This window comes from Salvelinus alpinus, chromosome 18, assembly GCF_045679555.1.
Source record: "Salvelinus alpinus chromosome 18, SLU_Salpinus.1, whole genome shotgun sequence".
Lineage (NCBI taxonomy): Eukaryota > Metazoa > Chordata > Actinopteri > Salmoniformes > Salmonidae > Salvelinus > Salvelinus alpinus.
This window is the reverse complement of record NC_092103.1, coordinates 29030668-29056651: the sequence shown is the minus strand read 5'-3', so window position 1 is coordinate 29056651 and position 25984 is coordinate 29030668. Positions and strand designations below refer to the sequence as shown.

Sequence of the window (25984 nt, the reverse complement as noted above, 5' to 3'; positions counted from 1 at the left end):
GGGTTAGTGTCCCACTCCTTGAAAGCGGCGGCTCTAGCCTTTAGTTCGGTACCGATGTTGCCTGTAATCCATGGCTTCTGGTTGGGATATATACGTACGGTCACTGTGGGGACGACGACGTCGATGCACTTATTGGTGAAGCCGGTGACTGAGGTGGTATACTCCTCAATGACATTGGATGAATTCCAGAACATATTCCAGTCTGTGCTAGCAAAACAGTCCTGTAGCATAGCATCCGTGTCATCTGACCACTTTCGTACTGAGCGAGTCACTGGTACTTCCTGCTTTAGTTTTTGCTTGTAAGCAGGAATCAGGAGGATAGAATTATGGTCAGACTTGCCAAAAGGAGGCCAAGGGGGAACTTTGTATGCGTCTCTGTGTGTGGAGTATTGGTGGTCTACAGTTTTTTTCCCCTCTGGTTGCATGTGACATGCTGGTAGAGATGAGGTAAAACAGATTTGTCTGCCTGCATTAAAATCCCCATCCACTAGTAGCGCCGCTTCTGGATGAGCATTTTTCTTGTTTGTTTATGGCCTTATACAGTCTTGGTGCCAGCATCGGTTTTGTGATGGTCAATATACAGCTATGAAAAATATAGATGAAAACTCTTTGTAGATAGTGTGGTCTACGGCTTATCATGAGGTACTCTACCTCAGGCAAGCAATACCTTGAGACTTTCTTAATATTAGACATCGCCCACCAGCTGCTATTGACAAATAGACACACCACCACCCCTTTTCTTCCCGGACGTAGCAGTTGTACTGCCGATGCACAGAAAACCCAGCCAATTGTATATTATCCGTGTCGTCGTTCAGCCACGACTTGGTGACAAAATATGTTACCGTTTTTTATGTTCTGTTGGTAAGAGTCTTGGACGGAGCTCATCCAGTTTATTCTCCAATTATTGTACGTTGGCCAATAGAATGGATGGTAGAGGCGGGTTACCCACTCACCAAACGAATTATCACATGGCACCCAGAACTGTCCCCCCTGGAACTGTCTTTTTTTCCATGCAAATGACAGGGATTTGGGCCTGGTCTGGGAGAAACAATATATCCTTCACATCAGACTCATTAAAGAAAACAATCTTTGTCCAGTTACAGGTGAGTAATCTCTGTTCTGATATCCAGAAGCTCTTTTCAGTCATAAGAGACAGAAGCAACAACATTATGTACAAAATAAGTTAATGTGAAAAAAAACACAATTGGTTAGGAGCCCGTAAAACGTAATTTATCCCCTCCGTGCCATTAGCTCGCTCTTACAAGTAGCAGGGTACTATACATTACACATGGCACCACAATGAAAACTGTCAAAATAAGTGCGACAAGCATAGTCCTTGAATGAATACACCATTATATGCGCCGGCTTCTCAGATCCAGATCAGCTAAATAATCTTAATTTTGGCTCGAGGGCCACATTGGGATATCAAAATTTAACAGAGTACCACTGATTTTATGTGGACAGATTTGCTGGTCAAAATCAACTTACAGCCTAGAAAACTGTCACTCATGTCTAATTATATAGGTCTATTTCTACATACTTTCCATCCGGTTTTAGGGATTTAGTATTATTTATTTTAATTTTTAACATAGGCTGTATTTTGCCCACCCCTGACCTAAACCATCACACTATTCTACATCACCACCGAAACAGTAAGAGGAGTTAAGGAGTAGACTTTATTGATTTGATAAGACCAAGTGTACAGTACATACATCACCATAAACTGCTGTTTGAATGGAATTGCTTGACAAATAACATTGCGTCCCACACCGTTAGGCCTAGACCTTCGGTAAGTTTTAAACAATAACTGGTCCTGTGATCACAGACTGACATTGAGGTTAGCAGGTTAGATAGATTTTCAAGTAGACGTTAGGATGAGAAAGATAAATTGGACAGCGAACACATGATTAAAAGAAACCAAAGGGTACACACAGAGGCCCAACATTCTAATTTAACACAACTAACTCCCAGTGCAAATACACTTCCTGAAAGAACATTGAGAATTGACATCACCATCTAACCCCCTTCATCCTAAAGAAGCTGGAATCTTTCAGTGAATGTAATGTCATGTAAAGGTACTAGGTGATGTGTGTATGTATATAAGAGGGTGTGTGTATTTTAGTGGGGCAGCTCATGGGGCACCAGTTTGTAGTGGGAGCCACATGAGGGACAGCGCTGAGCATCGCCCTGATGGAGCCAGAACCACACCACTGCAGTGTTATCCTCCTCACCTAGAGAGAGAGGATGGAGAAAGTGAGAGAGGGGGAGAAAGGGAGGGGGAGGGAGAAAGGGAGGGGGGAGGGAGAGATCAGTTGAAGGAGACATTAGATATGAGTAGGAAGAACAACCCTCAGACAGCCATGACAAATCAGAGTGGTACAGCTTCTGGCCACAGAACTACCAGACAGCTGTAGAAAGACTAATATAAAACTAGTCACATACAGACACAGCCCACAATCCTCTTGGTGGTGATGGAGGGCACCAGATGGGGGTCGGCCTTTGAGCCAGCATACTCTTTGGGCTTCAACATGCTGTAGGGGTCCTGGAAAGAAATCACACAAGACAGGTTCAGTATTAGACCTAGGTATGACTTGGTGACATGGAGAACAAAGCACACAGAAACCTTCTAAGGATCCTAAATGTGGCTAGAAAAAGTTAGAGGCATGTCGGGCCAATGCTGAGAGAAGAGAGTGAGATTACTGCCAAACTAATTAATACTTGACATGTTAAACTACCGGTGTTACGTAAATGTTGGCCAGGGCAACACAGTTGACGCAAATAATATTAATTTCAAACAAATGTAATCTAGACTCACCGCGCCCTGTTGCGCAGCCTTCATAACGATCTTCTCCAGACCAGTGGCCTGTTCCTCGTCGGTGGGGATGCCTGAAAACATGTCAGTGTTAGCTAGCAAGGTTAACTAGTTAGTTGGCTAGTCACTTAGTTGGCATTAGCTAGTTTATTAGCTAGCAAAATTAGCAGTGGGCTACTTCCGCGCTGAGCACATTCGATGATAAAGTCGACACGGATAGCTCGCTAACGCGCTAGCTAGAACCCTAAACTAAGGTACCATCTTTGACTTTGACAAAGGTCGCTATATAAAGCAAAATAGCTCAATATAGGACATGAAAACATCATCTGCTCAGCTAGCTACTTAATGAGAACAAAATGTGGACAGATTGAAAATTGTATTTTGATACAACGAATATTGTGATAACTTGGCTAGGAAACCTTGCGCCATTGCCTGGCAATGCATCGCCTGTCCTTGGCAAGACATCCATATGTCAAATACGATGCTTCCATGGCTTCTGCCCAAAACCTCCACATTACCGACTCACCACCAACCGCCATGCCGCGGGTGAGAGCAGGGACCGGGGCGGCCCGGCAAGTTGTAGCGGCCCTGACGGCCGAGCGAAGCAATAACCTTGCAGCCATTTCTCCTTCTGGTCGAAAGCACTGATGTATAATAAGAGGTCGAAATACAACTGGCAGCACACTGATGACGTTTAATATTTACGTGACAGTCGCATTATTCTGACGTCTGTGCTCTTGCATTTTTAAAAAATAGACGCGTTCAAGGCTCTGGTGGTTGACTAACGTTACCTGAAAAGGTAAGTTATGCATATACTTTATCATGCAAACTTATTCAACCTTTCGTTCCCCAAAACAACTAAGAAAACATTGCAGTCCATTCAGTAGGCCTACATGACATCATCTGTTAATAATCTATTTTTTATTTAACCTTTATTAGACTAGGCAAGATTAGTCCAAATGAATACACCATCCCCATTTCATAGAAGAGGGATGAGCATAAATAATCTAGAACTCACGAGGCTTCAAATGGTAGAAAAGATTAAGCACATGGAAACAGTTGGACATGCATCTTTATTTATTGAAAAGTGGATCAAAAGCAAAAGTCTGACAACTTCAAGACACATATAAAACCCCAAACATCCCCATAATCCCATAGAAGACTACTAGTCTGAGACCTGACTAAAACCAGACAATCATAAAGAATAGAATAGCTCTGTTGTACATTAAAATACAGTAATCAAGTGACAGTCACTTTCCCTGACATCCCTGATAAGCCCCGCACCCCCATTCTCTTCACTTTCTACTTATAAACCTAATCTAATATCTGTGCAGAGAGGGAAACATCCCCCTTCCTACCCCTGTATTGTTCGCATGGGTCGCAGTCAGAATGATCCAACTGATGCTCTAATTGGTTGTACAGGCATGTGGGAGGGCTTTGGAACTACAGGAGCTCAACGTAATTGGCCGGGAACATTCCGTAGTGTCCATCCGGTCCGTAGCCTCTCCACCAACCCTCATCCGCCATGTCTATCCCTGTGATGATGTCATCAGGATCAAAGGTAATCTCAGAGTCGTCAGCTGAGGAGGAGAGGAGAGAAGGATGAAAGAAGATTAAATTCAATACAACTTTATGGATAGAGATGAGATAGGGATGAGTGGTGCCAAAAGAGATGGAAGAAGGGAAGGAATATGACTTGGGACATCAGAGAAGATTAGAAAAGCAAAGAAGGATCAGATGAAAGAAGATGAAATTAGAAAAAAAGAGGGACTTGATTTGAACCCAGAGCTGGGCAACACTCACTGGCTTGGTAGTCATACAGAGCCCTGGCATGCACATCCTGTCCACTGGCCTCCTTTCTCTGCTCCAGCACCTGAGAGAGATTGTTCAAGTGATAGGGAGTTAAAGAAGATTTGAAGAGGAATAAAACAGTGGAGTCATAACACCACAGAATTTTTCAACCTATTTGGAATAATATTTGATAACATGGCTAAGAGCAACGCCATCATACTTCCTGTAGACTTACTGTGGGTGTGTCCTGGTAGATATCATCATAAATGTTATCCTCCTCATTTGTTGCTGCCAATGGCAGGAGCTCGTATACCTCATCTGGGCCAATGTGCCCCTCTCTACCCTGAACCAGGCCGGCAACTGTTGGCTCTGAGAGATTCAATATTTAAAGACCCTCACCAGCTGTAGTTTTTAAGTGCTAACAATGTGAGAGTGGAAATTAGTTTGCGTGTGTGTGTGAGGTGGAGGCCTACCGTCCTCTGGTGCTGTGTCCTGTGTATCATCATCAAAATCATCTGACCAGTACTCCTCTTCAGTGAAGGAAGACTCTGTGACACACATACACACACATATTATTTAGACAGCCTTATCACTACGACATGAATCAGCATGTGGTGGAAAGAGTTAGCTGTATGCCTGTATGCATGCGTGTTTGGCTTGTGGGTTGGACATGTGAGTGTAGGGCAGCTGGTGCCTCAAGCTGTAGGAACACAGTAGCAGGGGTTTCTGGGAGTAGAGAAGTAAGGGGTTAAAGGCTTAGCTATGATACAGATGTGTGTGTGCATTCATGTGTGCATGCGTGTCTGACTTGTGGGTTGGACAGGTGAGAGTGGGGCAGGGGTTAAAGGGTTATCTATGATACAGGTGTGGGTGGGTGCATGTATTACCTGCGGGTTGGACAGGTGAGAGCGGGGCTGCCTGTGCCTTGGGCTCTGAGAGCAGAGCAGGTGTTTTTGGGAGCAGTGGAGCCGGGGCTTCTGGGTGAAGAAAAGCAGGGTATTGTGGGGAACGTGGTTCGATGGGTGTTTCTCGCTCAGTGGACTTCTGAGCCAGGAATTGGCTCTGCAGCTTCCCTGAGGGAGGAGGGGAATAATATGTGCTATATGTTATTGGGGCTAGGGGTATATGTGTTATGGGGGGGGGGGGGGGGGGCAGAATGTGTTATTGATATGTCATAAGGATATATTGATAACTTCATTTAAGTTATTAAGTGTGTTTAGCGTTGACCAGTTTTCTATATCGATTCCCACCTTGTTGCTTATCTATACAACACTATTACAACATTCTAGGTGATTTTACCAGGTCTGGAGCTGGGCGTGTTGTCCAGTGAAGCACTCTGCTCTCTCTTTATAAACAGCTCTCTGGGGTTCAAGGACCTCTGGGAGATCAGACGTGCTGCCTCCTGACACACACACACAAACACACAAACACACACACACACACACACACACACACACACACACACACACACACACACACACACACACACACACACACACACACACACACACACAAAGTTCAGTAAATTATGACATATTGAACACACACACACACACACACACACACACACACACACACACACACACACACACACACACACACACACACACACACACACACACACACACACACACACACACACACACACACACACACACACACACACACACACACACACACACAGTGAGTGCGGACTCTCACGTTTGCATTTTGTACAGATGCAGGTCTTATCCTCTGAGAGTTCTGACGCTCACTGTCCTGCTGCTCCTAAAAAGCAGACACACACAGAAAAACACACACACACAAATAAGTGTGGAATACTGCAACTCACAAAAGCATTTTGTGCAACGCATAGAAATCACACATAGTACCACAGAGAAGGCTCACCGGTTGATGTTGTTCCTGGTCTCTATACCCTGACTCCTGCTGCTTCTGGTAAGTCCTGTCAAACACAAACACACACACACAAACGGACACACACACAGACAATATTATATTATTGAGCATGTGTTTGTGTGTGTCTGCGCATGTGTGATGACTGACTTTGTCTGGTCGATTTGAGAGGTTCTCTCCTTTGCCCTCATTTCTCTCTCTGCAGCCTCCTTTTCATCCCTCTCTTTTCGCTCTCTTTTCACCCTTTGCCTCTCCTCCTCCACTCTCTTGCTCTCCTCCTTCTGACGCACCTCCTCATCTCTCTGAGAGAGAGAGAGAGAGAGAGAGAGAGAGAGAGAGAGAGAGAGAGAAAGTGTGAGAAATGTAACCTTCTGTTGGAACCAAACTCCCAAAGAACCAGCAGCAGAGTAACTCAAAACAGGATTGCATACCGCATACTACTTGCACATTCATCTTCTGCACAATAACAATATAGTATAGTATTACTTTTGTCTGGAATTTTGTTATGTCTTAAGAGCAAGCACTTCAATGTAGCTTACTAGTTACATACGACAAATAAAATGTAGGCTTGGCTATCTGAGAAGGTCTACCTGAGATTGGGCCCAGAAGTTGTCCTTGTTGGTTTGCAGAATCTCATCCACAGCGTTAGTCTTCTGGTACACCGACCCCTGAAACACAACAACACATTCTCTGCTGCCAATGACTGGAACGAATTGCAAAAATCACTGAAGCTGGAGACTCATATCTCCCTCACTAACTTTAAGCATCAACTGTCAGAGCAGCTCACAGATCATTGCACCTGTACATAGCCCATCTGTAAATAGCCCATCCAGCTACCTCATTCCATATTGTTATTTATTTATTTATTTTGCTCCTTTGCACCCCAGTATCTCTACTTGCACATTCATCTTCTGCACATCTATCACTCCAGTGTTTAATTGCTAAATTGTAATTACTTCGCCACTACGGCCTATTTATTGCCTTACCTCCCTAATCTTACCTCATTTGCACACACTGTATATAGATTTTTCTTCCTATTGTGTTATTGACTGTACGTTTGTTTATTTCATGTGTAACTCTGTGTTGTTGTTTGTGTCGCACTGCTTTGCTTTATCTTGGCCAGGTCGCAGTTGTAAATGAGAACTTGTTCTCAACTGGCCTACTTGGTTAAATAAAGGTGAAATAAAAAAATAAAAACATTACAGCTGTTTGTGTGTGTGTGTCAAATCAAATCAAATTTGATTGGTCACATACACATGTTTAGCAGAAGTTATTGTGGGTGTAGCGAAATGCTTGTGTTTTTAGCTCCGCCCGTGCAGTAAAATCTAACAAGTAATATATAACAATTTCACAATATATACCCAATATCCTTGTAAAAATAAAATAAACTCAACTCAACTCAATACACATAAATCTAAGTTAAGGAATGGAATTAAGAATATATAAATATATGGACAAGCAACGTCAGAGCGGCATAGACTAAGATACAGTAGAATAAAATAGAATACAGTATATACATATGAGATGAGTAATGCACAATATGTAAACATTATTAAAGTGACTATTGTTCCATTTTTTTATTTGATTTCAAGTCTATGTACAGTTGAAGTCGGTAGTTTACATACACCTTAGCCAAGTACATTTAAACTCAGTATTTCACAATTCCTGACATTTAATCCTAGTAAAAATTCCCTGTTTTAGGTCAGTTAGGATCAACGCTTTATTTGAAGAATGTGAAATGTCAGAATAATAATAGAAAGAATGATTTATTTCAGCTTTTATTTCTTTCATCAGAAGTTTACATACACTCAATTAGTATTTGGTAGCATTGCCTTTAAATTGTTTAACTTGGGTAAAACGTTTCGGGTAGCCTTCCACAAGCTTCCCACAATAAGTTGGGTGAATTTTGGCCCATTCCTCCTGACAGAGCTGGTGTAAATGAGTCAAGTTGGTAGGCCTCCTTGCTCGCACATGCTTATTCAGTTCTGCCCACAAATTTACTATAGGATTGAGGTCAGGGCTTTGTGATGGCCACTCTAATACCTTGACTTTGTTGTCCTTAAGCCATTTTGCCACAACTTTGGAAGTATGCTTGGGGCCATTGTTCATTGTGAAGACCCATTTAAGACCAGGCTTTAACTTCCTGACTGATGTCTTGAGATGTTGCTTCAATATATCCACATAATTTTCCTCCCTCATGATGCCATCTATTTTGTGAAGTGCACCAGTCCCTACTGCAGCAATGTACCCCGACAACATGATGCTGCCACCCCTGTGCTTCACGGTTGGGATGGTGTTCTTCGGCTTGCAAGCCTCCCCCTTTTTCCTCCAAATATAACGATGGTCATTATGGCCAAACAGTTCTATTTTTGTTTCATTAAACCAGAGGAAATTTCTCCAAAAAGTATGATCTTTGTCCCCATGTGCAGTTGCAAACCGTAGTCTGGCTTTTTTATCACGGTTTGGGAGCAGTGGCTTCTTCCTTGCTGAGCGGCCTTTCAGGTTATGTTGATTTAGGACTCGTTTTACTGTGGATATAGATACTTTTGTACCTGTTTCACAAGGTCTTTTGCTGTTGTCCTGGAATTGATTTGCACTTTTCGCACCAAAGTACGTTCATCTCTAGGAGACAGAACATGTCTCCTTCCTGAGCGGTATGACGGCTGCGTGGTCCCATGGTGTTTATACTTGCATACTATTGTTTGTACAGATGAACGTGGTACCTTCAGGCGTTTGGAAATTGCTCCTAAGGATGAACCAGACTTGTGGAGGTCTACCATTTTATTCTGAAGTCTTGGCTGATTTCATTTGATTTTCCCATGATGTCAAGCAAAGAGGCACTGCGTTTGAAGGTAGGCCTTGAAATACATTCACAGGTACACCTCCAATTGACTCAAATGATGTCAATTAGCCTACCAGAAGCTTTTAAAGCCATGACATAATTTTGGGGAATTTTCCAAGCTGTTTAAAGGCACAGTCAATTTAGTGTATGTAAACGTCTTACCCACTGGAATTGTGATACAGTGAATTATAAGTGAAATAATCTGAATGTAAACAAATGTTGGAAAAATTTCCTGTGTCATGCACAAAGTAGATGTCCTACCCGACTTGCCAAAACTATAGTTTGTTAACAAGAAATTTGTGAAGTGGATGAAAAACGAGTTTTAATGACTCCAACCTAAGTGTATGTAAACTTCCGACTTCAACTGTATATAGGCAGCAGCCTCTAATGTGCTAGTGATGGCTATTTAACAGTCTGATGGCCTTGAGATAGAAGCTGTTTTTCAGTCTTTCAGTCCGAACTTTGATGCACCTGTACTGACCTCGCATTCTGGATGATAGCGGGGTGAACAGGCAGTGGCTCAGGTAGTTGTTGTCCTTGATGATCTTTTTGGCCTTCCTGTGATATCAGGTGCTGCAGGTGTCCTGGAGGGCAGGTAGTTTGCCTCTGGTGATGCATTGGGCAGACCGCTCCACCCTCTGAAGAGCCCTGCGATTGCGCGCTGTGCAGTTGCCGTACCAGGCGGTGATATAGCCCAACAGGATGCTCTCAATTGTGCATCTGTAAACGTTTGTGAGGGTTTTAGGTGCCAAGCCAAATTTATTCAGCCTCCTGAGATTAAAGAGGCGCTATTGCGCCTTCTTCACCACACTATCCGTGTGGGTGGACCATTTCAGTTTGTCAGTGATTTGTACGCAGAGGAACTTGAAGCTTTCCACCTTCTCCACTGTGGTCCCGTCGATGTAGATATGGGGATACTCCCTCTGCTGTTTCCTGAAGTCCACGATCATCTCCTTTGTTTTGTTGACATTGAGTGAGAGGTTATTTTCCTGGCACCACACTCCTACCTCCTCCCTGTAGGCTGTCTCGTCATTGTTGGTAATCAAGCCTGCTGCTGTTGTGTCATCTGCAAACTTGATGATTGAGTTGGAGGCGTGCTTGGCCATGGGTGAACAGGGAGTACAGAAGAGGGCTGAGCACGCACCCTTGTAGGGCTCCAGTTGTGAGGATCAGCGAAGTGGATGTGTTGTTTCCTACCTTCACCACCTGGGCGGCCCGTCAGGAAGTTCAGGACCCAGTTGCACAGGGTAGGGTTCAGACCCTGGGCCTCAAGCTTAATGATGAGCTTGGAGGGTACTATGATGTTGAATGCTGAGCTATAGTCAATGAACAGCATTCTTACATAGGTATTCCTCTTGTCCAGATAGGATAGGGCAGTGTGCAGTGTGATGGCGATTGCATCGTCTGTGGATCAATTGGGGCAGTATGCAAACTGAAGTGGGTCTAAGGTGACAGGTAAGGTAGAGGTGATATGATCCTTAACTAGCCTCTCAAAGCACTTCATGATGACAGAAGTGACAGCTAAGGGGCAATAGTCATTTAGTCCAGTTACCTTTGCTTTCTTGGGTACAGGAACAATGGTGGCCATCTTGAAGCATGTGGGGACAGCAGACTGGGATATGGAGAGATTGAACATGTCCGTAAACACACCAGCCAGCTAGTCTGCGCATGCTCTGATGACGCGGCTAGGGATGCTGTCTGGGCCAGCAACCTTGTGAGGGATAACACGCTTAAATGTCTTACTCGCGACGGCCACGGAGAAGGAGAGCCCACAGTCCTTGGTAGCGGGCCGCGTCGGTGGCACTGTGTTATCCGCAAAGCGGGCGAAGAAGGTGTTTAGCTTGTCCGGAAGCAAGAGGTCGGTGTCCGTGATGTGGCTGGTTTTCCTTTTGTAGTCCGTGATTGTCTGTAGACCCTGCCACATATGTCTCGTGTCTGAGACGTTGAATTGCAACTACACTTTGGCTCTACACTGACGTTTTGCCTGTTTGATTGCCTTGAAGAGGGAATAACTACACTGTTTTGTATGTGTGTGTGTGTGTGTGTGTGTGTGTGTGTGTGTGTGTGTGTGTGTGTGTGTGTGTGTGTGTGTGTGTGTGTGTGTGTGTGTGTGTGTGTGTGTGTGTGTGTGTGTGTGTGTGTGTGTGTGTGTGTGTGTGTGTGTTCTCTCACCACAGGCCCTCTGGGTATGTTATATTTCTGTGTCTCTTTGGTTTGCAGAATCTCATCCACAGCATTAGTCTTCTGGTACACCGACCCCTGAAACACAACAACACATTACTCTGTGTGTGTGTGTGTGTGTATGCTTGTGTGTGTGCGTGAGTGTGTGTGTGTTCTCACCACAGGTCCACTGGGTACATCGCTGTATTTCTGTGTCTCTTTGCGAAAGTTAAAGTTGGCCCCCGACGCCTTGGCCACTTTACCCATGATGCTCTCTGGCTCCACGTCATCCTCTCCCCGTGCATTGATGGTCACATGGGCACCCTGCAGGAACGAGATTGGTAAGAGAGAGAGTCTACACAGCGCGATTTTAGAGAATTAACATTTTGGAACATCTCTCTCTTTAAAGCAGGTAAAACTCACCCGTAGGAAGTTACCCATGGAAATGACATGGTTGGCGCACTGTCCTTTCCGAGAGTCCTTTACCCCTTCACCTGTCTAAAACACACACACACAAAGGTGAATGGCTGATTTGACAAAGGTCTCTAGTGATCGTTATGCTTCGAGGGTGGTGTGTGTGTGTGTGTGTGTGTGCTACTTACCCAGTTGATGAGGACATATTTACACAGGCCAGAGTTGGGGTCCTTGACACGACAGAAGGCATACATCACCTTCCCACTGCTCAACTCCTCCACCATCTCCTCCAGACCGCCGTCTACATACAGATACACATACACAAACACACAAATCGAACGTGGGTCGTCAACGTTACTGATGACCATGTCAGCCAGCTAAACTAAAGCCTACGTGGTGTGGTGTATCTTCAGTTTTCAGTTATCATACAACAAGTTCCCTGAACCCCCCCCATTACACACATGCACAAACAACTCATATTGCAGACCCACACTCACCTCCCTTCTCTGCCAGGCGGATGTCATTGGTGTTCCCCTCATAGGTGAACAGAGCCCTGTAGACAGACAGAAAAACAACTGGAAGATTCACTCTCTCTTGTCATTGCTGAATCACAAACACACACATACAGATACAACTGTGATACCAAATCAACTGATCTAATCCTTCTCTCAGTTCTTGCTCACCAGTTGGTATCAGACTTCACATCCACCACTTCTTTATACGCGGCCGTGAGCGCTGCTCCATTTTTACTGAGATTCACCGACATTCTCCTGTGTGTCTATCTGTGCCGTGGCATCCACCGCGTCAAAGAAAACGCAGCACCAAAACTTTATCCAGGAAATAAGAAATGGTCTCTTCAGTTGGAGTAGCTGAGATATACTGAATGATGAAAGAGCACTCTAGTGGGTAAAGGTAGAACTTCCAATGACAAGCGAGTCTTGTACCAAGGGGATTCTTTCAGCTTTGTCAAAACTGGGATGGATCAGGACCAAATCGGCAAAAGAATGGTCTCCTCTCTGTGTCAAAGTAAGATTTAAATATTCTACCTAGAGAAATCAAGGAAAGAGGACCGCTAACACACACAGGCTGTCCGAGCTGATTCAGTATGAAGGAACTACTACACACACACCCCTCTGAAACTTGTCGGGGCAGTGTGTGTGTGTGTGTGTGTGTGTGTGTGTGTGTGTGTGTGTGTGTGTGTGTGTGTGTGTGTGTGTGTGTGTGTGTGTGTGTGTGTGTGAGAGAGAGAGAGAGAGAGAGAAGAGAGAAAGAGAGAGAGAGAGAGAGAGAGAGAGAGAGAGAGAGAAAGAAAGAAACCGGTCAGGGCAGAACCGGAAAAGTCACATTTTTTAGATTGGTGCTGCAGTACTGCAAGTTCTTCAATACAAGCAAGTTGGCAGACTAAATGCTTCCTGCTAACTATTCAGGTGGTGGAAGAGTCTACTGTAAAGGGACTGAAGGTGATTGCTGGTTAGACTACAGAAGGTTCACAAACATCAGCCTTGTTGATAAGTAGATCTCCACTCTTTCTCTATCCTATCAAATACTCTCTATCTCATTATCTCTTTGCTGTTGGTGAGCAGTTCCCTCTCTCCCTCCTTTTCTATCCCTGCCATCCCTCTCTCTCTCTCTTTCTCTCTCTCGTGCATGCTCTCTCTCTCTCTGTGTGTAGATGAGCACCCTACAGCTTCCTCTTTTACACATGCACACAGATACACACACGCACACACACATACTGAACATACACTAGCTTTCTCAGGAACAAAAGAGGGAATTCCTTTTCACCAATGTACACAGACAGACATAGAGGCGTAGACACAAATACACACACACACACACTATTTCAGATGCAGTCTAAGCCCTTGTCTCCTTTGCTCGTTGGTGGGTGGTTTTATTATGAGGGAGGGGGGCATGACACTCATCATTCCCAACACCCCCATCACACACACGTTTGCACTACACACACATGCACAAACACACTATTGTGCAATAGTATTATGTTAGCTTGGAAATGCCTGTGGTTTGCTAGAGGGTTGAGTGTCAATTTTGTAGCAAGGACCTGCAGTCACATAAACATATATGGGGGGGTGTTAGAGCTGATAACAGACCAAGGGAGGGCTCGGGTTACAGTCCCACAGAAAAAAGTACACATTAAAGAGAGAAGAAGAGCGGGCATTATCAACACCATTATCTTCATCATAATCATTAGCCTACCATTACATCCTTCAGTTCTCTCCTATGAATATGCACATGAAGCCAGCTGGAATCCAATATAATTCAGTGTGGTGAAACAACAGTAAAACTGAGCGATATTCAGTGCGGAGGCAAACTGATTTGTATTTTTAATTGTGCGCCACCCTATGGGACTCCCAATCACAGCCTGATGTGATACAGCCTGGATTCGAACCAGGGACTGTAATGACGCCTCTTGCACTGAGATACAGTGCCTTATACCACTGTATCACGGGTGATCTGGCTGGTAATCCAGACATTGCATAGATATACTTTCCCCCTGACCAATATTTTTTTTCAGCTCAAGAAATCAGATGGGAAAAACTCCTGGCGCCATTGACACATACATCGTTGGACTGGAATTACTCTGCCCAAACGCCTCCCCTACCCACTTTCCTCCTCCAGTCTCCCGTTTTCCCTCCTCCCCCACCCCCAGTCTCCCTTCTCCCGTTTTCCCTCCTCCCCCACCCACAGTCTCCCGGCGGCGGCCTAGCTCTTCCTTCCACTCCACATCAGAAACACCAAGCGACTTGTATTATTTCCCACGCGACCATATACACGCTACACAACCAGCGACTTTTTCTTTTTCTCAACTTTTTCTCAAACTCGCAAGGATTGCATTTTCTATTTTTGAAGGATAATGGACGACAAAATAATTAAGAAAGTAGGCTTATGAGCTGACTTTTCTTCGGGCTGATTTTACTCGGGAGGGTAACGTTAAGTAGGAGGACAACGTATGTGCAGGAGGACAAACTTATGTGCGTGCGTGTTTTAAACTTCTGCGACGTACAACTTTCCATTGTTTTCGTTTTCCCTTTCAGTTTTAAGAGATTGCTAGTTGTTTTTACACCAGTATACGATTATTCGTGGAATCGTCGATGTGGGTTGTAACGTTAGCCTGTTTTTCTAGCCCAAAATAAAAGACGCGACAAGAAACGAGTGGAACAACTCCAGGAATCGACTAGCTAGTTAACTAGTTAGCTTAGCATGGCTAACTAACGTTAGCTAGCTAACAATGAACAGTCGTTGGATGCTTATTTTTGCAGAGTTTGCAACAACTAGTCTTGTTCATGGCTAATCTCGTTACAACCACTGGAAATCCAAATAATACAGTGTACTAGCTAGCTAACGTTAGCAGGGTGTTTTGAAACTCGGTGGGTACGACATCACTTCCACGGCAAGACAACAGTGAGTGTGTTTTTAGAAATTCAAGATGCCGCAGCTGAACGGAGGAGGAGGAGATGATTTGGGAGCCAACGACGAGTTGATCTCGTTTAAAGATGAGGGGGAGCAGGAGGAAAAGACCGCCGAGAATGTGTCCTCTGAGCGGGACCTGGACGATGTCAAGTCTTCACTGGTCAACGAGACGGAGAACAACAGCAGTTCGTCTGACTCCGAGGTAGCTAACTTTACTATCTAGTCAGCTAGGGACAGACGATTGAATCACTATATAAACAACTACGGTACTAACCTTTTTCTTCTCGCTACCAATCTCCAGTGTTTTTTGGCAAACAACGTTTGTGTGTGTTTGTCAGCAGGCAGTCAGTCATAGACGTCCCCAGCATCACATACCGGATTGGGAGAGTTATGTCAGACAGAGAGAGTTCGTTGCAGAAGGTAAAACACCACAAACTCATAGTAAAACTACAACACTGTATACCTGTAACTCTCACTTTGATCCTTCATATGAGTGTCCCCCTCTCCCCCACTTTTCTCTATATCCCCCTCTTCATCCTCTCCTCCTTTATCTCTCCCTCCCAGTCCATTCCTTTATTTCTCAATTCATTTAAAAAAGCTGTATTGAAAGAGTTAGGTCATCTTACACCCCTTACAAGAAACACAGAGCATATAGCAATAAATCAACAACCACAAGCATTCTAGCCTTGGTGGCAGCTCTGCAGAATGGTCACTAGCTGGCACAGTCATACAATCTGATTTTAAACATAACCTTAAACAAACACACTGCAAAACCGAATGCCTAAACTTAAATTAAGACCAAAAAGCAAATGTTTGATTATATACATTTTTGTGTTATAGCCAATTATGACTTTGCAGCTGGAACATCTAGTGGAAATCGCTCAGTTCTTCCTCCAGAATCCTCCTCTCTCCAGCCTCATTCCCCCCCCCCCTATCTCCCACACTCTCCCTTTCTCTCTCAATTCAATGAGCCCTGTTGACAAGAGAAGTCACTGTCTTACATGCTAACAAAGCAACTAAACAGATTATAATAGATTGACAACAACCCATCCCTAGTCTATCCCCCAGCTCTGAGGAGGCAGTTGGTCAGTGGTTGTTGAAGTTAACTCTGGCTCAATTTTTTTCAATTCAATTAAGGGATCTATTGACATGGGAAACATATGTTAACCTTGCCGAAGCAAGTGAAGTAGATAATAAACAAAAGTTAAATAAATGAAAATTAACAGTAAACATTACACTCTCAGAAGTTCCAAAAGAATAAAGACATTTCAAATGTCATTATGTCTATATACAGTGTCTCTCTCTCCCTCTCTCCCAGCTCTGAGGAGACAGCAACACGACAGTGGGTTGTTCAAGGCATCTCTGTACGCTGGCTATCCTTTACTGATGATCCCTGACCTGGGTAGCCTAGCCAACCTGGGACACTTGGGGAACCTTGGCAACCCCTACCTTTCTCCGGGAGTCCTCTCACCCGGCGCCAGGACGGTGAGTCAGTCACATGCACGCAGGAACATGCATCACATACGGCCACTGTTATTGTTCTTATAATTTTTGCAAGTAAGGCTGCTGTACTAACATAGCTGTCTGTGTGGTGTATGGTCTGTGTGTGGTGTATGGTCTGTGTGTGGTGTCTGGCGGTGTGTGTATCGACTGTGTGGGATGTCTGTTATAAGTGTGTTATAAGGGACAGTGAATGATGAGTTGTGTGTGTGTGCGCTCTGACTCTGAGCAGTGTGATGTATCTCATAGCGATTAATGGTGTGTTAACACACTGGCACTACCGCAGCAGACAGGCCTCGACACAGCCCTGATAAACCACTGTTGCTGGAATGTGTGTGACAGAGTGAGCGAGGGGGGAGAGAGAGGCTACAGTATTTCATCACCATCCATGTGTAACTCTGCTACAGTTGTAGCTAATGTTGTTTTTTTGTTTGTTTCCTTTCTGTGTTTTGGGATTGAGGCTAGCGGTCGACCGATTATGATTTTTCAATGCCGATACCGATTATTGGAGGACCAAAGAAAGCTGATACCGATTAATCATCCGTTTTTTATATATATTTGGAATAATTACAATTACAACAATACTGAATGAACAATGAACCCTTTTATTTTAACATAATACATAACAATCTATTTAGTCTCAAATAAATAATGAAATGTTCAATTTGGTTTAAATATTGCAAAAACACAGTGTTGGAGATGAAAGTAAAAGTGCAATATGTGCCATGTAAAAAAAGCTACCGTTTAAGTTCCTTGCTCAGAACATGAGAACATATGAAAGCTGGTGGTTTAATATTCCCAGTTCTTCAATATTCCCAGTTAAGAAGTTTTAGGTTGTAGTTATAGGAATTATGATGCGTCGACTATTTCTCTCTACCATTTGTATTTCATACACATTTGACTATTGGATGTTCTTATAGGCACTTTAGTATTGCCAGCCTAATCTCAGGAGTTGATAGGCTTGAAGTCATTAACAGCGCTGTGCTTCAAGCATTGCTAAGAGCTGCTCGCAAACTCAGTAAAGTGCTGTTTTAATGAATGCTTACGAGCCTGCCGCTGCCTACCACCACTCAGTCAGACTGTTCTATCAAATATCAAATCATAGACTTAATTACAATAAACACACAAATACGAGCCTTTGGTTATTAATATGGTCAAATCCGGAAACTATAATTTCGAAAACAAAACGTTTATTCTTTCAGTGAAGTACGGAACCATTCTGTATTTTGTCGGAACGGGTGGCAACCCTAAGTCTAAATATTGCTGTTACATTGCACAACCTTCAATGTTATGTCATAATTATGTACAATTCTGGCAAATTAATTAGGGTCTTTGTTAGGAGGAAACACAGTTCGCAACGAGCCAGGCGGCCCAAACTGTTGCATATACCCTGACTCGGCTTGCACAGAACGCAAGAGAAGTGACACAATTTCCCTAGTTAATATTGCCTGCTAACATGCATTTATTTTAACTAAATATGCAGGTTTAAAAAATTATACATCTGTGTGTTGATTTTAAGAAAGGCATTGATGTTTATGGTTAGGTGCATTTGTGCAACTTACGTGCTTTTTTCACGAATGCGCTTTTGTTAAATCATCTCCTGTTTGGCGAAGTTGAAGTAGGCTGTGATTCGATGATAAATTAACAGGCCCCCGCATTGATTATATGCAAAGCAGGACAAGCTAGTTAACCTAGTAATAACCACACATGGTTGATGATAACTAGTGATTATGTGAAGATTTATTTTTTATACGATAAGTTTAATGCTAGCTAGCAACTTATCTTGGCTTCTTGCAGCCACAAGGTCATTTTGACGCTACACTGGTGTAAGAGGTGGTCGGCCTGCCACGCAGTTTCCTCACGGATTGCAATGTAATCGGCCATAATCGACATCCAAAAAGGCAGATTACCGATAGTTATGAAAACTCTTCACTCTGAATCGTGTATGTGTAAGTAGACAAAAAGCTAACATTCCGATCTAAGTCTGATGTGGAAATGTTTCCCTTCAACACAACTGGTAGTAGTTGCTCTTTTTTTGTATACATTAACTCCACACACACCCTGTCTGCCTGCCTTTGCATTCCCCTCCCCAGGTATTAATGGGATATTGTTGTCATTAGGAGGAGGTGGAGAAGCTGAATGGACCTAATACTGTTCTCAATAGGAGATCATCCCCACACAGTGGTTGATACTCCTTCCTCCTCCCCCAGCCTTCCTCCCCTATTAGATGGTGATAGAGATGCCCACTTCTCTGTCTGAGAGAAGATAAACATACTAATGTTAACCCCTTAAATGTAGGGATGCACCAAAAAAAAAAATTGGACCGATACCCGATAATATTTTTTTTGCTGCCTTTTTAGCATTCTAGTACAGTTATAGTTGAAACAAACACTGACCAAAACATTATTTTGTTGCCATTTACACATGTCCCCATTATCAGTAAAACATAATCAAAACCTATTTCTTTCACTTACTAGCTGTGCTGTTTCGTTGTTCATTTGTTCAATCGTTTCATTCTCAACCAGGATGTCATCATACATGTCAAGCAGTGAAGTTTCAGCTTTGTTTGTCCGTGGCCTCTTCTGTCAGCGGGTCTCTTCAGTGCGCACTGTCACTGTGTCCGTTTCCATCTTGTCCAGCTGTGTCACGTAAACCCTGTTTCTTGTCTGCATCGAAGTAGCGGTCCTTGTACCTATCATCGAGCATGCTGGCAACACAGTAAAGAGGCTCGGAGAGAATGACACAAGTTACTTGTTCACAGCCTCTAGTAGAGTACTTTTGCAAGTTTTGTTGAGCAGGCGTTTCAATGCCATGACAGAGGGTGTCACATCTGCTCCAGGCGCAGTTGATGAGCTTATTTCTCCAGTCAGTTGTACAAATGGAGCTAGCTAGTGTTTTCATGTTTCCAAGTTTCTAACATGTTCTCAAATGCCATTGAAATGGCAGCAGCAGTATGAGAATCAGCACATTCTCGAGCATGCAATAATGCTTTCCTCAGTACGAAATCCTTGTCGACCCACTGTGCTGTTAGACTCAGCATGCTCATGGGGCTGATATCGATGGTCCAAATGTCAGTTGTGAAACTAATAGCAGTGATGCCCATAGCAAGTAGCTCATGAATGTGCGTTTCAACCATACTGTGTAACTCCGGTAGGGCAACATCTGAAAAATAGTGCCTGCTTGGTAGTGTGTACCGGGGCTCGAGGTGCCCGACCAGTCGGCGAAAGCCAACACCATCCACGACAGAGAACGGTTGATTGTCAAGGGCAATGAATTCCATTATCTTGGCGTTAATGGATTTTACCTTTGAGGTGTCTCGCTGAAATGTTCTTACTCTTTCAAATGACTGCTCAACTTGAACTTGTTTAGTTGTTGGAAGCGTGCACTTAGTTTTTTTTCTGCTTTTGTTCTAGGTAGTTGCTGAACGTCTGGGGGTGATGCACTTTCAAATGAGTAATTAGGTTTGTGGTATTGAAAGATTTCACTTTCTCCCCTCAGGAAATAATAGCAGCACAAACGTTGCATATGGCCTTTTTGTTATCTTCCTTTGAAACTTCAAAGTAGATCCACACAGCAGACATTGTGGGCCAGGTTAGGAATACGGTGTTGCGCGTGTAGCATTGTATTTTTCGTGGCGTCATTACGTCATCTACCTAACGTTATATAGGTTTGCATGTCAGCTTTGACATCGGTGTTAAACTAGACATTGGTCCGATGTTGGCATTTTTGGCTAATATCGTCTGATTCTGATATCATGCATCCCTACTTAAAGTCCCCATATTTGGGGAGCCTATTAGATTTTTTATTCAATTCAGTTCAATGAGAACGGTAGCCCCTAGCTGCAAAAGCAGGGTGTCTGCAGAAAGCTGAGTATCTTGGTTATTGATCTGTGCCTTAAAATCTTTGGTGTGACCTCAATCTGCCTGACTAACCGGTGTCTATATGTAGCCTTGCTACTGTATATAGCCTGTCTTTTTGCTGCTGTTTTATTTCTTTACTTACCTATTGTTCACCTAATACCTTTTTTGCACTATTGGTTAGATCATGTAAGTAAGCATTTCGCTGTAAAGTCTACACCTGTTGTATTCGGCGCACGTGACAAATAAACTTTGATTTGACTTACTACAATATATGGGCATACGAATGTATAAGGGCAGGCCAAGCCAATGACCTAATTTCAAGATAGTTGCTACCTACATTCCTGTTAGCGCTGTGGAGCATAAACGAAATAAACACAGAATACGTCGATTCACACCACCGAGAGCCGGGACTCTGCAGATCATGATGATGTCTTATTTGTCAGTCTGTGACATACTGTTATTGATCACCAGCCCGAGAGTCAAAATGTTTATTTTACACAATGTTTTCATCAAACAGCAAACATCTTACAAGGTAAGCTTCCATTTGGTCTGTGTTTGACCTATAGCTACATGGGGGTATGAAATTAATCCTTAGGTTGGTAGGAACAAATCTAGCCTATTACCAATGTTATCTGATGATGTATGACTTAATGGCAACATCGAATGTCCACCAAGTGACTCTTTGCTCATCAAAAATATGACGTCACCTGCTTACATGCCGTAGGCATCCATTACACAGGGCCACTATGGCACCTTGACAGTCTTGTAGCCAATGGGATAAGCTTTTCAGGGATATGCCATTGGCCTGGGTGGGACAAAGCAAGGCCTAGAACCTTTTATGCGTAATGCAAACTATTGCTACCTGGCTCAGAGACGAGACGCACCGAGCACGCTACATTACATTGTAAACAGATTTCCTCTCTATAATTTCATCGCTTTAGCATAAAATATCGCTTCTCAATGAAGAAAAAAGGGGGGGGGGGTTTAGAATATCAAACACGAAGCTCGAAAAAAGGCAGCTATGTATACCGATCTCGGATCAGGGGAGCGATTTGGGCGACGATTATTTCGACTCAGCCGAGGAAGATTGCTTTCTAGAAGGATTGGATCCACTTTTAGCTCTGTAAGTAAATTATTTTCATGACTTTATATCGATAATTTACGAAATGCATTTAATTTTTGATAAGTTTTCTGCTATTTGTGCTTTGGATCTGCTATTTGTGCTTTGGATTTAGTTTACATAGAAATGACTTGTTACATAGGCCTATGTTTCATATTAGTTCACTGTTCTAAGTTTCATCCTTGTAACTTTGGAGAGGCCACTAAACTCTCCTAGCCATTGTTTATTTGTGGTTCTCACTGTTTGCATTTTGTGTACTTCACACCTATGTGAGTCACTGTATAGATAAAGTTTAGGCTTAGTGTGTTTACTTTACAGTAATATTTTATAAATATAGTCAACTGTAATTCTGTGTCTTCAACAATATATCCATTTATTTAATTCACAACAGTGGAGGAATCAGAGGATTTGGATGATGACATTTGGAAGCCATCCCTCCCCAGCAAGCGCCACCGCCGGTCAACATCTACACCTGCTGTGTCAATCACCCCATCTGATGGTTCCACATCCACTTTTGATAGACCTCTTGAAAAATAAAATAATGTCTTGTGGCACCATTCATCCTAACAGAATTGGTTTCCCCAAGACCAAGGTAAACAACATGACAAAGACAGCAGAGAGGGGGACCATACGGTCGATCAGGACTAACAAGCTGCTTTTTGTGAAATGGAAGATCACTAGGGAAGTAACCATACTCACCACACAGCATAAGGCATTCAATAACAACCATGTCTCAAGGAGGATGAAAAAGGAAGAATATCCCAATTCCTGTTTCTGTGAAGGACTACAATGCTATCGTGGGGGGTGTCGACCTATCTGATGTTCTGATAGGCTACTACCAGGTCCTCCACAAGACCAGGAAGTGGTAGATTTTATTATTATTTATTTTTTTACACTTTGTGGACATTGCTACAGTAAATAGTTTCATTCTCCACAAGCATATGGCCAAAGCAAAAGGTCAAGCTCCTCTTTCCCAGTTGGCCTTCCGAGAGCAGCTGGTGTTGGAAATAGCTGAATTGGGGGCCCAAAGCAACCTCACAACCATCACAAGACCACACACTCAAGGTGAGTGCCACTATCTAACACACATGACCAAAGGAAAATCTACAAGCATTGCACAAAACAAGGGTGGAGGGTAAAATGCCAGATCTTCTGTCCGAAATGCCAGTTTGCTTTTTGTTTCCTGGTAGAGAGGGACTGCTTCAAAGACTCATGCACACTCATCGACATGCACAAGCTACGGTGAAAGTGAAGTCTAATCATCTACACCTGGGATGTAAAACAAGCACGACTGCCATTTGTAAATAGTAAAGCTTATTTCTATTTTTGCATCTTTTTTTGTGAAGGACACGTGTGTAACCAAGTTCGTTTTTTATGTACAGTATCAGTAAAAAGTTTTGGACACACCTACTCAGTCTAGGGTTTTCTTTATTTTTACAATTTTATACGTTATAGAGTAATAGTGAAGACATCAAAATTATGAAATAACACACATAGAATCATGTATTAACCAAAAAAGTGTTAAACAAATCAAACAAATGTTATATTTGAGATTATTCAAATTAGCCATCCTTTGCCTTGATGACAGCTTTGCACACTGTTGGCATTCTCTCAACCAGCTTCACCTGGAATGCTTTTCCAACAGTCTTGAAGGAGTTCCCACATATGCTGAGCACTTGTTGGCTGCTTTTCCTTCACTCTGCCATCCAACTCATCCCAAACCATTTCAATTAGGTTGAGGTCGGGTGATTGTGGAGGCCAGGTCATCTGATGCAGCACTCGATCACTCTCCTTCTTGGACAAATAGCCCTTACACCGCCTGGAGGTGTGTTGGGTCATTGTCCCTTTGAAACACAAATGATAGTCCCACTAAGCGCAAAGCAGATTGGATGGCGTATCGCTGCAGAATGCTGTGGTAGCCATGCTGGTTAAGTGTGCCTTGAATTCTAAATAAATCACAGACAGTGGCACCATCACACCACCACCTCCATGCTTCACGGTGGGAACCACACATGCGTTGATCATCCTTTCACCTACTTTGTCTCTCACAATGACACGGCGGTTGGAAGCAAAAATCGCACATTTTTACTCATCAGACCAAAGGACAGATTTCCACTGGTCTAATGTTCATTGTTTGTGTTTCTTGGCCCAAGTAAGTCTCTTCTTTTTATTGTTGTGCTTTAGTAGTGGTTTCTTTGCAGCAATTCGACCATTTCTTAGGCTCGTAACTTTAATGAACTTATCTTCTTCAGCAGAGGTAACTCTGAGTCTTCCTTTCCTGTGGCGGTCCTCATGAGAGCCAGTTTCATCATAGCGCGCAATGGTTTTTGTGACTGCAAGTTCTTGAAATGTTCCGTGTTGACTGACCTTCATGTCTTAAAATAATGATGGACTGTCGTTTCTCTTTGCTTATTTGAGCTGTTCTTGCCATAATATGGATTTAGTCTTTTACCTAATAGGGCTATCTTCTGTATACCGCTCCTACCTTGTCACAACACAACTGATTGTCTCAAATGCATTAATTTGTTGAATTTCTTTCCTTAACTTTTAATAAGGCACACCTGTTAATTGAAATGCATTCCATGTGACTACCTCAGGGAGCTGGTTGAGAGAATGTCAAGTGTGCAAAGCTGTCATCAAGGCAAAGGTTGGCTACTTTGTAGAATCTCAAATATAAAATATATTTTGATTTGTTTAACACTTTTGTTTTTGTTACTACATGATTCCATATGTCACTATTATTTTACTATGTAAAAAAATAAATAAAGAAAATCCAGGAATGAGTAGGTGTGTCCAAGTTTTGACTGGAACTTGTGTATCTGTTGCTTTTATATTGTTTTTGTAAACAGTTCATTTGTATGTGGGACCAATACATTGGATATGCCTAGGCTAAACTTTCAGGCACTTTGGAAGGTTGAAAAACACTTGGATATGCCCTGTATGTCCCCCGACACTACCACAATGTTTGAGAGATGTTGGTGTTGTAGAGATTTTGTTTTTATAGTGAACAATAACTTTTAGGCACATCCACAGTGTAATTACCACATTCGGACACTTTGGAGAGGTTGAAAGGACACTTGAATGTACTCTGGATAACCCATAACACCACCACAATGTTTAAGTGAGGTTGATATGGTAGAAATTGTGTTTTTACGCTGAACAAATAGCATTTAGGGATTGCAAATATGTAATGGCACTGGAATTGTCTTATTTACAGACAAATCAAATCAAACTTTATTTGTCACATGCGCCGACTACAACAAGTGTAGACTTTACCGTGAAATGCTTACTTACAAGCCCTTAACCAACAGTGCAGTTCAAGAAGAAAATACCAATATATGCCACTTTGGAGAGGTTTAGGGACACTTTGAAAACGTCCCGTGACCACACCTAACACCACTTACTAAAACCCTCTGTCCATTTTTAGTTTAGGTCTATCAATCCAGTTTTTTTCCTGATTGTTCACATGTTGTGGAAGCCATCTAATGTGTTTACAGCTCTGGGAATCAATTCACCAATAGATTGTCATTGAAAGATGACTTTCAAAATAAAAAAAATAAACGGTTATTTTGTGTGTGCGTGATCTTGTGTATTCTGAAGTATGTAACTCCTATATCTGATCTTCCTATCTTATTTCCTCATCTCACAGATGTCTTCTTTCCAAATATACCAAGTTTTGGCATGTCAGAATCATGCAATTACACATGAATAGCAGTAACTTTTGGGTATGTCTATTTAGGCGGAAATCAACATTTTGTCATTACATTTAAATGGTTCACTGTAGAATAGCCAGAAATGGCACCGACAGATAGTGCAGCCGTGCTTCTAGCTCCTAGGCAACTTTACAATATTTTGTTTTTGTACAGTCATGGCCAAAAGTTGAGTGACACAAATATTAATTTCCACGAAGTTTGCTGCTTCAGTGTCTTTAGATATTCTTGTCAGATGTTGCTTTGGAATACTGAAGTGTAATTACAAGTGTTTCATAAGTGTCAAAGGCTTTTATTGACAATTACATGAAGTTGATGCAAAGAGTCAATATTTGCAGTGTTGACCCTTCTTTTTCAAGACTTCTGCAATCCGCCCTGGCATGCTGTCAATTAACTTCTGGGCCACATCCTGACTGATGGCAGCCCATTTTGCATAATCAATTCTTGGAGTTT

The 25984-nt window shown here is 42.8% G+C and overlaps 3 protein-coding genes across 5 annotated transcripts in view; 1 reads left to right on the top strand and 2 right to left on the bottom strand.

Annotated features, from left to right (window-relative positions):
• Window positions 1-1656: 1656 nt before the first annotated feature.
• Window positions 1657-3717, bottom strand: LOC139544126 (cytochrome c oxidase subunit 5B, mitochondrial-like). Its single transcript, XM_071350908.1, has 4 exons — window positions 3339-3717; window positions 2816-2886; window positions 2443-2542; window positions 1657-2231 (listed from the first exon to the last, which is right to left on the bottom strand). Exons 1-4 carry the CDS (start codon window positions 3433-3435, stop codon window positions 2119-2121), a joined length of 381 nt encoding a protein of 126 aa, XP_071207009.1. The 5' UTR covers window positions 3436-3717; the 3' UTR covers window positions 1657-2118.
• Window positions 3718-3866: 149 nt separating this feature from the next.
• Window positions 3867-13057, bottom strand: LOC139544125 (drebrin-like protein B). The gene is made up of 16 exons (XM_071350907.1): window positions 12596-13057; window positions 12410-12465; window positions 12101-12213; window positions 11922-11996; window positions 11679-11822; window positions 11511-11597; window positions 7087-7164; window positions 6647-6798; window positions 6491-6545; window positions 6305-6370; window positions 5903-6005; window positions 5491-5676; window positions 5077-5151; window positions 4839-4972; window positions 4616-4685; window positions 3867-4392 (listed from the first exon to the last, which is right to left on the bottom strand). The coding sequence occupies exons 1-16, from the start codon at window positions 12676-12678 to the stop codon at window positions 4256-4258; spliced, it is 1614 nt and encodes a 537-aa protein (XP_071207008.1). The 5' UTR covers window positions 12679-13057; the 3' UTR covers window positions 3867-4255.
• Window positions 13058-14589: 1532 nt separating this feature from the next.
• Window positions 14590-25984, top strand: part of LOC139544124 (transcription factor 7-like 1-B) — a 28699-nt gene continuing 17304 nt past the window's right edge. For 2 of the 3 annotated variants that reach the window (XM_071350905.1, XM_071350903.1), the window contains exons 1-3: window positions 14591-15543; window positions 15680-15761; window positions 16660-16826. In XM_071350905.1, coding sequence (XP_071207006.1) covers window positions 15358-15543; window positions 15680-15761; window positions 16660-16826 — 435 coding nt within the window. In that variant the 5' untranslated portion in view covers window positions 14591-15357. Of the gene's footprint in view, window positions 15544-15679; window positions 15762-16659; window positions 16827-25984 lie in introns of all 3 variants that reach the window. The other variant, XM_071350904.1, reaches the window with a different exon arrangement.